The sequence below is a fragment of the Mus caroli genome, unplaced genomic scaffold (genome assembly GCF_978045245.1).
Source record: "Mus caroli unplaced genomic scaffold, Mus_caroli_1 scaffold_16, whole genome shotgun sequence".
NCBI lineage: Eukaryota > Metazoa > Chordata > Mammalia > Rodentia > Muridae > Mus > Mus caroli.
Window position 1 is genome coordinate 4,908,936 of NW_028227271.1, and position 16,466 is coordinate 4,925,401.

A 16,466-nucleotide genomic window follows, 5' to 3' on the forward strand; every position below is an offset into this window, starting at 1 on the left:
GTGTCAACACTGAGGAGGAGAGGGGAGCACGTGCCGAGCCTGATCTATTGTTAATATCTGATTACAAACTCCCACTCAGAGGCCCTCTATGTTCTCCCCCTTAAAAAAAGGTTTTATTTTGTGTGTATAAGTGTTTAGCCTGAATATAGACATGCACCGTGTGCCTGGTCCCCGTGCAGCTGAATCTCTTGGAACAGGAGTTAAGGATGGTAGTACTCTACCATGCGGGTGCTCGGAAGCAAACCTAGGTCCTTTATAAGAGCAGCGCTTATGAAGTGCTCTTAATCGCCGAGTCATCTCTTGAGCCCCATGATTTATTTTTATATGTGTCTCTGTGTGTGGAAGTGCCCACAGAGGCCAGAAGAGGGATGCCTGGGGCTGGAGTGATGGTGACTCATAGCTACCCAACATGGGCCCTGGGAACTGAACTCTGGTCCTTTGGGAGAGCAGCAAGTCCTTTCAACCCCCAAGCTGCCTCCAGCCCAGCTCTTTCCCAGTCACGGTGTCACCACTTAAGGGTCTCTTATGTGCCTAGCGAGACAAGAACTGTTGTGTCTGCTTGAAGGAATGAAAAAGGTCCAGGCTTCAATGCTACAGCAGGTTTGCCCTGTTGCCTCGGGTGCCTGCCCCTCACACTGCTGTATCTCACACCTCAACTCAGCAGAACAGAATGGAAAAGAGGGCTCTGCCGGAGGCTGGGGCACCTGGAAGATGGAGGCAAGAGAAGTGGGAGTTTAAGACCAGCCTTGGAGCCTAGCAGTAGTGGCGCACGCCTTTAATCCCAGCACTCGGGAGGCAGAGGCAGGCAGATCTCTGAGTTTGAGGCCAGCCTGGTCTACAGAGTGAAAAAAAAGACCAGCCTTGGAGACTTAGCAAGTTTGTAGCCAGCAGTCTAGACTCCAAAAGAACAAAAACTATCTCATACTTCAGGACTGGCAAATACTAGCCTTTACAGTCAAATGGATTCCTAGGTAGCCCATTGAGTGTGTGCAGTGGACAGGCCAGTCGGCACGTGTGCCTTCACCACCAGAGGACAGTCTCCTCAGCAGCTAAGGTCCGGCTCTCACCCCCTCTCTCACCTTGTCCAAAAGAATCGATGCTCTGTTTCAGAGTCTCCACATCACAGGTGAAGCGCGCCACCCTTCCAAGATCTTCGTCATACTTCCGCTCACTGACAAAGTGCTGGAGAAGAGGGAGAAAAGGTCCCAGGTAAGACAAGCACTGCACACAGAATTAAAACCACATCCACATCTACAGACGGGAACAGAAGTCTCTTTAACTTTCTTATCCTTACTGCTTTCAAGTTTGTTAGATGACCATTCCATTACCAATACTGAGTAACCAGACAAATACACTCATTTTCTCAAGGGCCTAAAGACAAGCTTCATAGTTGGATGAAATGTTATAAATAGTCAGCAACCAATGGTTATAACCTTTAGGAATGGGGAGGGAGGGAGGAAGGGAGGGAGGGAGGGAGGGAGGGAGGGAGGGAGGGAGGGAGGAAGGAAGGAAGGAAGGAAGGAAGGAAGGAAAATTTAAAGAACCATCTTCCTACTGGAGCACCCTCCACATGGGACCATTTTACACAGAAGCAGAGGCAGCCTGTGCTCATGGCTCCCACAATGACCCCGTTAGGTAGAGGGTTTGTTGTCCTTCCGGAGAAACCTCCTAAGAAAAGCCATATTGTCTCCTTATAAAATAGGACTTCAGAGTCTTTGAAATAGGAGCAATTTCTTGAGATGAAAAACCATTCACGTGGAAAGGCAAGGCTACAAACGAGACATCTGTGCTGCAAGCGATTTAATCCTTTTAAAGGCAGACTGTGCTGACCAGCCCACTGGGCCAAAAGCTCACCATACTATGGAAAGTATGTGACAAGATCATGTCAGGAATGAGGCACCTGTAGGGATCTATGAGACAAACAGTGTCTCGGTGTCCGGCATCTTCCCTCTACCCACCCACACTGAACAGGAGGAGGTGAAACACCAAGTTCAGGGGTCAGAGAAAGTGGGCACCAGCTGAACTCCTGCCTGGAGCACACCTCCTCACTGGGAAGTCGATGTCCGCTTCAAACAGGTCCGAATTCTTGGAATGTATCCAGAAATACCAATAGGGAAAGGAGAGAAAAATTACCATTGAGATTTGACATCCTAAAATTTCCGAGCACACTGCAGCTTAGGAGAGCACACAAACTCCCTGTAATGGTGCTTTCAGATACAGAATATCTGCCTCATATTAATTCTGAAACAAATTCTAGGGTTTGTTGAGCCAAAGACATAATAGAAATGACAGAAGTACAATGATCTGGAAGTAAGACACTTAAATTGCACAGCACCCACTTCAGTGCGTTAAAACGTGGAAAGAAACAGATTAGAGTCTTAGTCAGCCCGCACGAGCACTTCTAGAAACCTTTTAGCCTCGTAGGAAGAGAACAGATGACGCCCAGGGGAGCCACAAGTCTCATCTAATTACAAAGGGGTTTCTGGTGTCTCCCAAGCAACTGAATGAGACTGAGTGGCACCAGTGTGAGGGGGACACCATCCGGTGTCGCAATGAACTGTCGGGGAACAGGAACGTCAGTCACTGACAATTCACACCTGCCGGCTCTCACACACCAATCAGTTCTCAGGGGAGGAGTGGGGTCTGTGTGAACTCGGACCTGGGAGGGCCTAGCTTACCTTACCCCATGCCTGTCCTGTCTCCAGGCCATCCTAGTGGCGGTGAAAGGCTGAGGAATAGAAAGCCCCCTCTCCTGCCCCCGAAAGCTTCCTGTTTATAAATGACTTAGAGCACACTTTCCACGGGGACCGACGAACGATCCAGCGTCTCTGGGGGTCGCACACTTATTCTCAGAAATACTTTTTTTTTAACAATTCATGTACTTTTCTTTATGTGTAACTAGTAATTGCTTGAGTCTGTGTATGTAAACTTCATGTGTACCTGGTGCCCTAGGGGGCCTTGGACAGAAGAGGGTGTTAGAGGCCCTGGAACTGAAGTCACAGATAGTTGTGAGCCACCGTGTGAGTGCTGAGAATTGAAGCCGGCTCCTCGGCAAAGCAGCAAGCGTTCTTAACCACAGAGCCTTATACACTTCTCATCCCCCCAACACACTCCCCCCACCAAAGTTTATTTATTTTTATTTTATGTATATGAGTGTTCTGACTGCATGTACGTACATGTAGACTATGAGGCCAGTTACTCTGAAATTGGAATTACAGATGGTTGTTAACTGCCACGTGGGACTGGAAAAGCAATCAGTGCTCTCAACCTGTGAGCCAGCTCTCCAGGGCTCCAAACATTATAATTTATAAAAGTTAAAGATACCAGGCAAGCTTGGTGCTCACATTTGTAATCCTTACACTCAGGAGGCGCAGGCAAGAGTGTCTGAAAGTTGAGGCTCCTTTGGGCTACACAGTGAGAAAGGCCTTAGACAAACAATAAAGGTATGAACGCTAACTTCAGAAGTGTTTATGAGGAGATTAAAATACAGTAAAGATCTTATATTGTTAACATTTCTCTATAAAACAAGAATTGAGCAAACTGTTAAAAGCATGCGTTCTAAGCTAGTGTGCCACGGACTACTTAGTACTGATTACAGTCTAGTGAGCCAGACAGATTTACCACCTAAAACTCTAACTGCCATGAAAGCCCAATACAGAGGACATGACAGGAGTCAGGAAGAGGGGAGCCCAACACTGGCTCGGGGCAGATGAGAAACAAGAGTCGAGTCCTTTAGACAGGAGGGTCATCGAGTGTCTGCAAATGGCTCGTTAACATGACTAGAGGAAGAACACAAAAGGAGCCTGGGGTGGCACAGGGTGGCACGAGGGTGATGTCAGAGCCAGGGCATACAGAGCCCCGCAGTCAGTGTAAGGATCATAGTGCTCATCCTAAAGTGTGAGCAGGTGTGAAGCAGGGGCGATCAGGACAACTGGGAAGACTCAACCAAGCCCACCACAGAAGGCTAAGCAACAGGTGACGGTGCTCAAGATCTTTATGGTGAAATGGAAACGAAAACAAGATTCAACAGCAAGTTCAAGGATGGGCAGGATCTCCTGACAGACTTAATTCGAGAAATGCAGACATTTCCTAAGATTTCCTACCAGAACAACTGGATCGATGACAGAACCATTTAAAAGAAAAAGTCTGGTAAGGGGTCAAGCTCAGAAGGGCAGCCCATGGGTTTAGGATGTTAGGTGAAGCCATGACTCCTGGAGATTTGCTGTGCTGGCTGGTCCAGAGAGTCAATGAAAGAAGAAGGGAGTTTCACCTTGATATCGGCCCTGAGTTCAACCAACTGCTCCTCTGACATGCGAACGGCCACATCTGTCATCTTCTTTAGAAACTCCGCTTTCTTCTGCCGGCTGAGCAAGATTTCCACTGTGGAAGAAAAGGGAGCGTCACGTTTATGCTGCAGTTAGAGGAGCAGTGAGCACCTGCCTCAGTGTGTGTCCCGACAGTCAAGGGCCTAGCTGCCTGCCCACTCACACAGAAGCTGAAGATACCAGAGGCTCAGCTTCCAGCTGAGGGGTCTCTGAAGGTAGTTAAAAGACAAACACGTATGAATTACAGGACTTATAAAATCATCTCCCATTTCTCTCTCCTCTTCCTAACCCCTACCCCCCAGTTTCTTCTCAAGAAGTATACATATGAAGACAGAAATATGTATAACACTTGACACAAATTTCACCAAGAACAAACAGATACAAAATTAAAAGCAAAAGCACACCCCTACCCCCCCACCTCTGACTTTGTTGTCTCTGGTCAGAGAACCACTAACAACTTCCATTGCATAGTCCAAACACTGTTTCTTTATGTAGAGCACAGACCTCTCCCTTCCTCAAACCGAGTCTATAAGACACACCATCTTCCCTTTACCAGAGTCACTGTTAACCTGCTGTTCGTGTCTCACTCTACAAACACACCCAATTAGTACATCAACTGATGATACATATTCAAGCTCTTATACTCTTCTTTTTTTTTTTTTTTTTTTTTTTTTTTTGGTTTTTCGAGACAGGGTTTCTCTGTATAGCCCTGGCTGTCCTGGAACTCACTTTGTAGACCAGGCTGGCCTCGAACTCAGAAATCCGCCTGCCTCTGCCTCCCGAGTGCTGAGATTAAAGGCGTGCGCCACCACGCCTGGCTATACTCTTCTTTTTTAAAAAGCACCTGTTTCTACAGATATGGTAAAGAACAGATTAAAAAATAATAATGATAAAAAAGTCCTCCCTAGGAAGCCAAGCTGGGAGCTGTCAGACAAATAAGCCAAGAAACTTCACCACCAGCCTAGGAACTGATATCCAGCAAGGTTGTCCTGAGACAGCATCTCATTCTGAAGCCCAAGCCTGTCTGAACGCTGCAGCACAGGATGGCATGTGATCTTCTGCCAGCCCAACCTTCCACACACTGGAATTACACACTTAAGCCATGATGCCCAGCTCTGTCCTGCAAGAGTTGGTCACTGTTTTCTCTTTCATTCTTTCTTTTGTTTCTTTTTCATTTTGGTTTTTCAAGACAGGGTTTCTCTGTGTAGTCCTGCCTGTCCTGGAACTCACTCCGTAGACCAGGCTGACCTCAAACTCACAGAGCTCTGCCTGCCTCTGCCTCCCGAGTGCTGGGGTTAAAGTGTGCACCACCGCCGCTACCACCTGGTGGCAGGAATTCTTACTCTAATTCTCTTTTTCTGTGATGTAACCTAGAGGAAGGGGACATGGTCTCTTCCTTTAGTTTATGGACCCAAGCCCCAACATGCCATCTCTGGCCTGATGAGAGCTCTAGTTATTCAGAGGATGAGGCCTTTCAGACAAAGGGACCAAACCATTATGCTTTGAAGAGATGGCCACTGACAAGAAATTGGGGTGTATCTATTCAATTTATTTAATAAATAACCTTTAGCTTTTTACCTTATTTTATACACATATACACATGGGTGTTTTTGGCTGCATGCATGTGTGTGTACCGTGTCTGTGCTCTCAGAGGCCAGAAGGGGGCATTGGAATTGGAATTAACAGATGGCTGTGAGCCACCATGTGGGTGCTGGAAACTGGAGCCAGGTCCTCTGCAAGAACAGCACTCTTAACCACTGACCCATCTCCTAGCCCCCTTTAAAGGGGTCTATTTATTATTTTATAATAAAGAGGGTCACTGGGCAGCTGAAGCAGAGGATTGCGACAAAGCCTGTTAAAAGAGTAAGGCCCTTCTCCTTTTCTTCCTGTCAGAAGCCCCAGGTTAAGCCAGGTCTGAGGACTCATGCCTATGACCTGAACATCTGGACAACTGAGGCAGGACTGTGATGGCAAGGCTAGCCTGGGCCATATACTGAGTTCTAGGCTGGTCTCAGCAATACAGCAAGTCCCTGCCTTGAGAAATCAACCCAAAATGTATCAAATCAAAATAAAAATGTTGAGTACCAATGTTCCTGGGTCCACACCTAGTTTGGGCTTTGCTCCAGATGACATGGTGTGTGCCCTAGCTCAGCTTCAACACTGATGTGAGGGAGCAGAGGGTGGGCCCAACAGGAAGCTCTAGCTTACAGCGCTCTAAAGAGTCATGTGATGCTCACCCCTCCCTTAACGAATCCTTGGGAGTTATCTTTTGACCAGAGCATGCTGTGAAGGTGGCTAGAAAGGAGAGAGGAACCTGGGTCCCAATGTTACCCCTTCTGACATTCTAACAAATATATAGCAATGCCCTGCTAGTTATATATTAGTTATCTCTGGGCTTCTTCACAAGAGAACAGGAAATGCATTTACCTAGGTCTCTCTATTGTGTGTAGTCACACATAACTGACACATACAGAACCTTACACCCAGGGCCGTGAGACAGCTAGCAATGCCGTGCTTGCTTTGTAAGACCATCCCAGCCAAAGCCTCAGAACCTAAGAAAGCCAGGTGCAGTGCACACATGGAGCCAGATAGCCTTGGGTGTCTTCCCTCAAATACCAATTACTTTTTTCCCTGAAAGTCAAGGAGGCAAGACTGGCTGCCAGCGAGTGACAGGGGTCTGGCCTGCCTCTGTCTGCCCCACTCTGCGGATTTCAAATGTGGATTCTGGAGACTGGGCTCAAGCCTTGTGCCTTTTACTGACTGAACTATCTCTGAAGATCAACACTTGACTTTCATTCCTTCTGTCTTTTTATTTTTGTTTTTTCGAGACAGGGTTTCTCTGTGAAGTCCTGGCTGTCCTGGAACTCACTCTGTAGACCAGGCTGGCCTCGAACTCAGAAATCCGCCTGCCTCTGCCTCCCAAGTGCTGGGATTAAAGGCGTGCGCCACCACCGCCCGGCTTCTGTTTTCTATAGTACACTGAAACTGTCTTCAGACAGTCTAGAAGACGGAGTCAGATCTTGTCACAGATGGTTGTGAGCCACCATGTGGTTGCTGGGATTTGAACTCTGGACCTTCGGAAGAGCAGTCAGGTGCTTTTACCCACTGAGCCATCTCACCAGCCCTTCTTTCTGTCTTTTAAAAAAGATTTGTTTCCACATGTGTGAGTACTTTGCCCACCTGTATCTATGTCGGCCACATGTATGCCGTGTGCCTGTGGAGATCAGAGGAGGTTATGGCACCCCCTGGCACTGGAGGTATGGCGTTTGTGAGCCGTCACGTGGGTACTGGGAGTTGAACGTCAGTTTTGGTGAAGATTGAGAGTTCTTAAGTGCTGAGCCAGCTCTCCAGCCTAACACCGATTTTCTTAACGGCTATAAAAGACCTACTTACTGGTTTACTCCCACCTGTCAATCACACCCACCTCAGCTCCTCTCAGCCTCCAGCATTCTTACAGATTTCAAGATTGAGAAAATATGTTTTAAGGATTTAAAATTTTTTAAATTTAATTTTCTATGTGTGAGTGTTTTGTCTGCATGTACACCTATGCACCGGCACTGTGACACACAAGCAGGACCTGCAGAGCTCAGAAGGGGTGCTGGATCTCCTGAAACTGGAGTTACAGGGGGTGGTGAGGCATCATGGCGTGGGTGCTGGGAACTGAACCCTGGTTCTCTGGAAGAGCAACTAGTGCTCTTAGCCACTGAGTTCTCTCTTCAGCCCTCAATAACACTTCATACACATCACATGACTCAGAAAATCAACCAGGGCTGTGTGGTTAAAAAATGGCTTTGTGATTATGAGCACTGGCTCAAGCAGAGGATCCAGGCTCGAGTACCATCACCCACATACATGGCAGCTCACAACTGCCCAGAGAGCCCACGCTCTCTTCTGGCCTCTCTGGGCACATGATACACATGTGATGCTGCACAGACACACATGTACACAAAACACCCACACACATAAAATGAAATAGTCAATTTTGGCTGACTGTGGGTCCCAGCAGGTGGATCCTCTGTGAGTTCGAGGCCAGCCTTGTCTACAAAGAGAGTTCTAGGCCAGCCAGGACCCACAGTGAGATCCTGTCTCAAACAAACAAACAAACAAACAAACAAGAAATCAAACACATTTTTTTTTTGAGAAAAAAAATAAAACAAAAAGATATGATACTGGACAAGTCACATTTTCCCCAAAAGTTTCCTCACATGTCAAATAAAAAATAAAACAAGAAAACAAACCTATTTCAAAGTATCAAAACAAAGACCATATATGAATGTGCACAGAGAAACTCGGAGTGCCGGGCGGTGGTGGTGCACTCCTTTAATCCCAGCACTCAGGAGACAGAGGCAGGCGGATTTCTGATTTCGACGCCAGCCTGGTCTAAAAGTGAGTTCTAGGACAGCCAGGGCTATACAGAGAAACCCTGTCTCGAAAAAAACCAAAAAACCAAAAAACCAAAAAAAAAAAAAAAAAAAAAAAAAAAAAAAGGAGACACTCGGAGCTTTGAAATACTACCGATAAAGCATCACAATGAGCGTTCTTGTCAGCACTGCTAAGGGAGGATGACATCTCATCACTATGAACAGGCAACTTCAGAGTAAGCAAAGATAAAGATGTAAAACTGATGAAGTTGGGCACAATTATGTAGCTTTTAATTTTAATAACTGGTCCAAACTGGGTGATGGGGCGCTGCTGTGTTCGTGCTTGCAGGTGTGTGAGCAATGCAGAGAGCTTCGGGTGGCTTCCTCAGCTGTTCTCCAGCACAGATGACATAAGGGTCTCTCAGCAAACCTAGAGGTCTTGTTTTGGCTAGACTGGCTGGACAGTGAGCCCTGTGTCCTACATGTCTTTGTGTCCAGCTCTAGGGTTACAGACCCACACTGCTGCACTCAGTTTTGATGTGGGTACCACAATTTGAACTCTGTGCCTCCTGCTTGTGAAGCTGAAGCAGTTTATCCCACAGGTCATCTCTCAATCCCCTTCCCACTGCTTGGCTTAGGACACGGTCTCTCACTGGGATCTCAGCCTTGCCCGGTGCTTGGCTTAGGACACGGTCTCTCACTGGGACCTCAGCCTTGCCCGGTGCTTGGCTTAGGACACGGTCTCTCACTGGGACCTCAGCCTTGCCCGGTGCTTGGCTTAGGACACGGTCTCTCACTGGGATCTCAGCCTTGCCCGGTGCTTGGCTTAGGACACGGTCTCTCACTGGGACCTCAGCCTTGCCCGGTGCTTGGCTTAGGACACGGTCTCTCACTGGGACCTCAGCCTTGTCCGCAAGTGTCAGGTGTGTATTTCCCCTTTGCTTTTTCTTTTTTTTGGTTTTTCGAGACAGGGATTCTCAGTGTAGCCCTGGCTGTCCTCGAACTCAGAAATCCGCCTGCCTCTGCCTCCCGAGTGCTGGGATTAAAGGTGGGCGCCACCACGCCCAGCTTTATTTCCCCTTTTCCAGGGCTGGAGTTAGATATGTGCCCACACACCCAGCTTCTAACACATAGATTCATGCCAGAACAGCAAGAACTTTATTGGCTGAGCCATCTTCCTAGCTCTCTAAAAGATACACACTTCTTTGTGTGCATATTATATATTTGTATATGATTGTTTTGCCTGAAGGTATGTCTGTCTACCCTGTGTATGCCTGGTGCCCATGGCGGTCACAACAGGGCATCAGATCACTTGGAACTGGAGTTACAGGCAGTTCTTAGCCACCCTGTGGATGTTGGGAGTAGAGCCCAGGTCCTCCAAAGGAGCAGTCAGTGCTCTTAACTTCTGACCCAGTGCTCTAGCCCCTAAAAGATGTATTTTTAAAAAGCACCCTTTTCTCAAAAGTAAGGACTGTGCCTTTTTACCAGTTTTAGTTTATCTGAACCTTTATCCTGTAAAAGAACCAAAGGACAAGAATAGGCTATATAGCTGGGAAATTTAGAGATTCTAAAGGACAAGAACAGGCTACATAGCTGGGAAGTTCAGACATCTCAAGATACACTATTTAGTGCTTATGCACCTACTTCTGAGAAGCAGGCAGCATCTCTGCTGTATTCTCCACACTTCCCTGTGTTCAGCGGTCTCAGGCCCCACTTCCCATGGCTGTGGTCACAGGCACAGTGACTTGTGAGCTACCACCTCAACCTAACAGAGCGTTCCTATTCTTATAGCTTGAGGGTAGGTTAAACGACCTTCCCACACAAGTTCAATCTCATGAAGATAAAACCCACCGCTGGACCACGGGAACGGCTCAGCGGGGTAAAGTACACCACGCACACCTGACCCCTAAGTCCTGGGTGGAAGGAGAGAATCAGTCCGGAAAGCTTTCCCTTGACCTGCACATCGGTGCTGCACACCCGCACTCAAAACCACCGTCATGTCTGCCTCTTCTGTGAAAAACCACACCAACTGCCCAGGCAAGGCTACTGCGCTACGATCCTGAATTCTCAGCTCACTGCCTTCTCCTTACTCTCTGATTACAGACACTCAATAGGATCATCCTGAAGTGGAAAAACAAAGGAAATTCCACGACAGGAGACAACAAGAGCACACGCTTAACTGTAGGAGCATGGGAGGTCTTCTCTGACCATCCTGATAATTCTGCTTTATCAAAAAATAAAAATAGTAACAATAAAAAATTCCAAGAAGGGGCTGGTGAGATGGCTCAATGGGTAAGAGCACCGACTGCTCTTCCAAAGGTCCAGAGTTCAAATCCCAGCAACCACATGGTGGCTAACAACCATCCGCAACGAGATCTGGCGCCCTCTTCTGGAGTGTCTGAAGACAGCTACAGTGTACTTACATATAATAAATAAATAAATCTTTAAAAAAAAAAAAAATTTCCAAGAAAAGCAAAACGAAAGGCGGCTCAGGTGCCTACAGCGTGCTTCCTTTCCTACGGTCGACCGGGACACCGTGATGCAATCTCTTATAAATTAAATTCTACACTCAGAATGCTAAAGATTTGGGGAAAACATTTAAAACTCGTATGAAGAATTAATATGTCAGCACAGTACAACTGCTCAAGACTGACTGATTAATTGATAAAGTCATATTTGTTTTACTGATTGAGTGTGTATACATAAACTATAACTGTAGACTATAACACTAAGCTTTGACTGAGAGGTAGCAACCTATTATTTGTATGGCTGATAGTTTTTAAGTCTCTATGTAGACCAGGCTGGCTTCAAACTCCCCAAGACTGGCCTGCCTCTGCCTTTCAAGTGCTAGAACTGCTTGCACCACGCACCACCACGCCCTGGCTCAGTCACAGCTTTAATCAAATATCAACCATCTTACTTGCTTCAGCTTTCACTTTATCCATCTCAGCAAGCAGTGCCACTTCTCGATCCATTAAACTGGGGGGAAAATGAGAAAGAGAAAAGGGTTAGATGAGAAACTCCTACCCAAATAGTACACAGTTAATAATGGGGAACTAGCAACTGTCTCACTAAAAGCACACTGCTAAGAAACAATGTATGGACTGCATGATAGTCTGGTGTCATATTCTCAACAAAGAAGATTTTAAAAGATTCTCAATACAAGGCCCCCATTCCCTCTGTTCCTTGTCATAGAGCAGGCCAGCTAGCTACTGGAAATCAGGAGTTTAGAACCAGCAGATGGCAGCACCAAGCCACAGAACTTTCTTAGTTATGCTAACTTTCAAGTACTTCTGGAAATTACTTATTTCCACAATTTTTGGTTTATTCTTTTATTAAAAAATATGGTCTCACTATGTATCTTAGCTGTCTTGGAACTCTATGTAGATCAGGCTAGTCTTGAACTCACAGAGATCCACCTGTCTCGGTGTCTTAATTGCTGAGATTAAGGTGTGCACCATGGTGCTGAGCTTGGTTTATATAGTGATACTGTTTCTAGTTTTACAAGGCAGTGTGTCTGTAAGGGCACAGGGAAGTGGTCCAATGTTAGGATCGACATACCCAAGGTATGCCAAGTGCTGCACCAAGTCCAGGAGTGCTATAGTCCTTACAATCAGCCCTTAGGATAGAGTACAGCCCCGAGGATACAGTATGACCCTTATGATACAGTGTAGCCCTGACGATAGAGTAATAGCCCTTACAATACAGTATAACCCTTATATGGTACAAACTGATTTCATTTCCTTTCTTTTCTTTTTTTATTTTTATTTTTTTTATTTTTGGTTTTTCGAGACAGGGTTTCTCTGTATAGCCCTGGCTGTCCTGGAACTCACTTTGTAGACCAGGCTGGCCTTGAACTCAGAAATCCGCCTGCCTCTGCCTCCCAAGTGCTGGGATTAAAGGCATGTGCCACCACCGCCCGGCTCTTTTCTTTCTTTAAAGATTTATTTATTATATATGAGTACACTGTAGCTGTCTTTGGACACACCAGAAGAGGGCATCAGACCACATTGCAGATGGTTGTGAGCCACCGTGTGGTTGGTGAGAATTGAACTCAAGACCTCTGGAAGAACAGTCAGTGCTCTTAACCAGAGCCATCTCACCAGCCCATAAACTGATTTCTGATTAAAAAAAAAAAATTAATAGTAATCAAAAGGGATGGGATTAAAAGTTCCTTATAGTTTTTTCTCCCTTCTTGAGTATGAGGAATCAGACCAAGGGCTTTGTATATGTGGGGCAAGCACGGACTCCTGATTTTCTTCTTTTCTTGCAGTTGGAGGTGGACACAGGGCCTTGTGCGCTATGCTGACACTAGCACTGGAGCTCGGCTCCCAGACAAAGTCTTGCTCTGCAGCCCAGGCTGACTGTGAACTCCTCAGCTGCGCTTCAGCAACCTGAGCACTTGGTTACAGGTCTGTGTTGCTAATTCTGAAGTTACGAATCCTCTATTTCTTAGATTTTATTGTTGTTGGATTTTTAAAATTGCTTTTCTGTGTAGCCCTGCTTGTCCTGAAACTCACAGTATAGACCAGGCTGGCCTGGAACTCAGAGATTCACCTGCCTCTGCCTCCTGGGTGCCAGGATTAAAGGCCTGCACTACTCCATCCAGTTACTTAGACTTTTAGTACACATTATGTGTGTAGTGTATGCAGACTGTCAGAATCAGCGCACAGGAGCCCACTCTCTCCTGTCTCCATGTGAGTCCTAGCTAAAATTCAGGCTGCCTGATGTGGTGACAGGTACCTTCACCCACTGAGCCATTCCATCAGCCTGAAATGTCTCCTTTTTAATAAGACTTGCAAAGGCAACCATATACATGCCTATTCAATTTAGCTTACTGCATAATTACACCAGCACAAAGTAGTTAGTATAGTAGTTAATACTGGAAGAAATGCATTAGCATACAAAGCAGGGTCATTTCAGAGAGGCAAATCCTTCACAGAAGTCCAGTCTGATGACTATGCACATTAATAAGCAGACTTGCTAATCAAGAGGTGGCTGTGAGGTGGGCAGCTCATGCCCCGCTGAGAAACCTTCCCGCCTTGGCAGTGCTTTGGAATTCCCAGAAGCCATGACTGGGACAGGAGCTGCCAGGACGACAGCGTCATACTGCCAGCCTCCTGTTGCCAGCTCACCTTAGGATGCACACACTGTGCGTAGCAGGTAACAGGCTCTTTGACAAAGCTTATAAAATATGTACTAAAGACGTCAGGAAAACGAGCAAGCTGCTCACATCCCCTAGCCTTCACTGTCAACCACGGAACTGCACAGTGTTGTCCACAAATCAAGTTCTGTGACAGGGCCAGACCTTCCTTGTGGACATACGAGCTGCTACATTGTGACGGCAGTCTTTCCACTGTAACAACGAAGGGTTATAAACTTTGGTTTCTTAACGATTCACTGGAGAGCATAAGAAAATTCATAGGCAGCACACTGACTAGCAATGCAATATTATGAGACCGCCCCTAACATTTTTCCAGACTGAAAACTAGCTGAGCACAGCCAGAGTTAGGTTACTCATCACTGACACTTTCAATGGGGATCCCGCTGTGCACCCGGCCTGCCTGCTTCACTCTCCTTTAGGAGGACAATGTAGCAACCAACTATACTTGCTCTGGACTTTCCACTAAGCAACTTTTACAGCCTAAGCCTATGCATCACTGACCTTAAACTACGAATTCCCACACCTGACCTACAGTGATGCATGTACAGAGTAATGCACATACTTGTGACAAATATAGAGGTAGAAAGCAACCTCATGATGAATATCCCCGGCACACATTTGTGGAAAATGTGGGCCACAATGTTTGGCTACTGCTAGATTACAAACAATACTGGCAACACTGTTCGCCATCTGGGCCAATTGAACTCAATGACTTAATCCATTGTAAAACTCTTTTTCTATAAGTATCCCTTATTTCTTCTACATGTGAAGTTTTCTGTACTGTTCCATAAAGGAGAGAGCAAAGAAAGCCCTTTTAGGGACACACATATACAACCTTTTTTTTTTTTTTTTTTGGTATCTTTTATCTTTTTCTGTATGAATGTTTTGCCTTGCATGTATGTCTGTTTGCCGTGTGTGCCTGATCCTTGTAGAGGTCAGCAGAGGGCACCAGATCCCCTAGTATAGGAGTTACAGGCAGACAGGAGCCACTGTGGGTGCTGGGAATCAAACCAGGTCCTCTGCAAGAACTGTGGAGTCGTCTCTCCAGTCCCCTTATGCTCACTCCTGCTTATGTGACAGCGGGGAAAACAATGTGCTCAGTCCATGCAACTGACAGCATGAGCCCTCTCTTAAAGAGTTAGTTTACATTTCTGTACCAAAGACCAGTCAAAACTTAGTAAAGGTTTGCTTTGCAAGTCCAAGGACCCGCATCCAATTGACAGAACTCATGTAAAATGCTGGGCATGGAGACACACACTTGTAACTGGGAGGCAGACACTAGTACATACATGCTTGGGACTGTTAGCTGGCCAATCTAGCTTAACTGGTGAGTTCTATGCCCATGAGAGATCCTCCCTGAGTAGAGGTGGATAAAGCTGGGCTCACACCTTTAATCCTAGCACTCTGGAGGCAGAGGCAAGCAGACCTCTGTGGGTTCAAGGCCAGCAAGGTCCTCACAACAAGTATCAGGGCTAGCCAAGGCTACCTATAAAACCAAACCAAAACACAAAAATTCAAATCTGCATACACACACACACACAGAGGTAGACTGGGGCTGGAGAGATGACTCAGTGTATAAAGCAGTGGCTGCGCTTTTCAGAGGACCCAGGTTCAATCCCCAGCACCCACATGGAGGCTCCCAACTGTTCAGGAGATCCGATGCCCTCTTCTGATTGCAACAGCCACCACACACACATGTGAGACACAGACACATATGCAGGCAAAACATTCATACACTTAAAATAAATCTAATTTTTTAAAAACATTTAAAAATAAAGACCGAGTTCCTAAGGAGGGATCTTGAGGCTGCTCCCTCCACATGCACCGCCCCCCCAATGCACATAAATGCATTTCAAAGACCAATGAAAAGTAGCAATTACTTTCTTTTGTTTGTCACGTTGCCACGGCAACATCCACGGAACTATCTTGGCCTTGGTTCCGAGTTAACAGGAGTGGGAAACAGAGCTGGATCAGGATTTCTAACTTCCCATTAAAGAGTTTACAGCTCTTTATGATAGAAAAATAAACATTAAAGTTAGCAACGGCTCTTGTTACAGGTACAGGTACCACAAGATGGCTTCACAGCTGCTAAGAATGCCGTCTTCTTAGGTTGTTCATTTAAGGAAGGCACCTCGGACAGTGTTATGCAATTTCCAAACACTCTACCAGCACACACAGGCATATACACCACGGGTCTATCCTTTTACATTTTCAATATTTTTCAAAGTTTTCATCATAAAAGGTTGGAGAAACGTGTCTACCACAACACAAACTGAGAAGACGGAAGTTAAATCAGAAACGTTAGGTATCAGGGGAGAGGCTCCTTTTTTTTTTAAACAATCAAAACCAATAATTTATTGTAACTCAACTTTCTAAACCAGACAGTTAACTAGATTTCCCTATCTGTCGCTGACCTACACAGTGGTTCTGGAATGTAACGGTGGCTGAGAGATTAGGAAGGACTATGTTGTGAAGTAACCATTTTAGATCTGAGGAGGAAAGGCTCTTTCAGGCAGGCAGGCAGGCTTTCCGTGACCTCGCTCACGCTGACACCTCGGGCGCTGGGCTTCTCCCAGGGCTCCCCTCAGCGGCAGTGCGCACCACTGTGCACTGGGG

General features: G+C 46.3%; 1 protein-coding gene across 1 annotated transcript in view; it reads right to left on the reverse strand.

Annotated features, from left to right (window-relative positions):
* Window positions 1-16,466, reverse strand: part of Spats2 (spermatogenesis associated serine rich 2) — a 78,340-nt gene that overhangs the window by 3,097 nt on the left and 58,777 nt on the right. The window contains exons 9-11 of the mRNA XM_021183323.2: window positions 11,607-11,665; window positions 4,271-4,380; window positions 1,080-1,182 (exon numbers count right to left, since the gene is read on the reverse strand). Coding sequence (XP_021038982.1) covers window positions 1,080-1,182; window positions 4,271-4,380; window positions 11,607-11,665 — 272 coding nt within the window. The remainder of the gene's footprint in view (window positions 1-1,079; window positions 1,183-4,270; window positions 4,381-11,606; window positions 11,666-16,466) is intronic.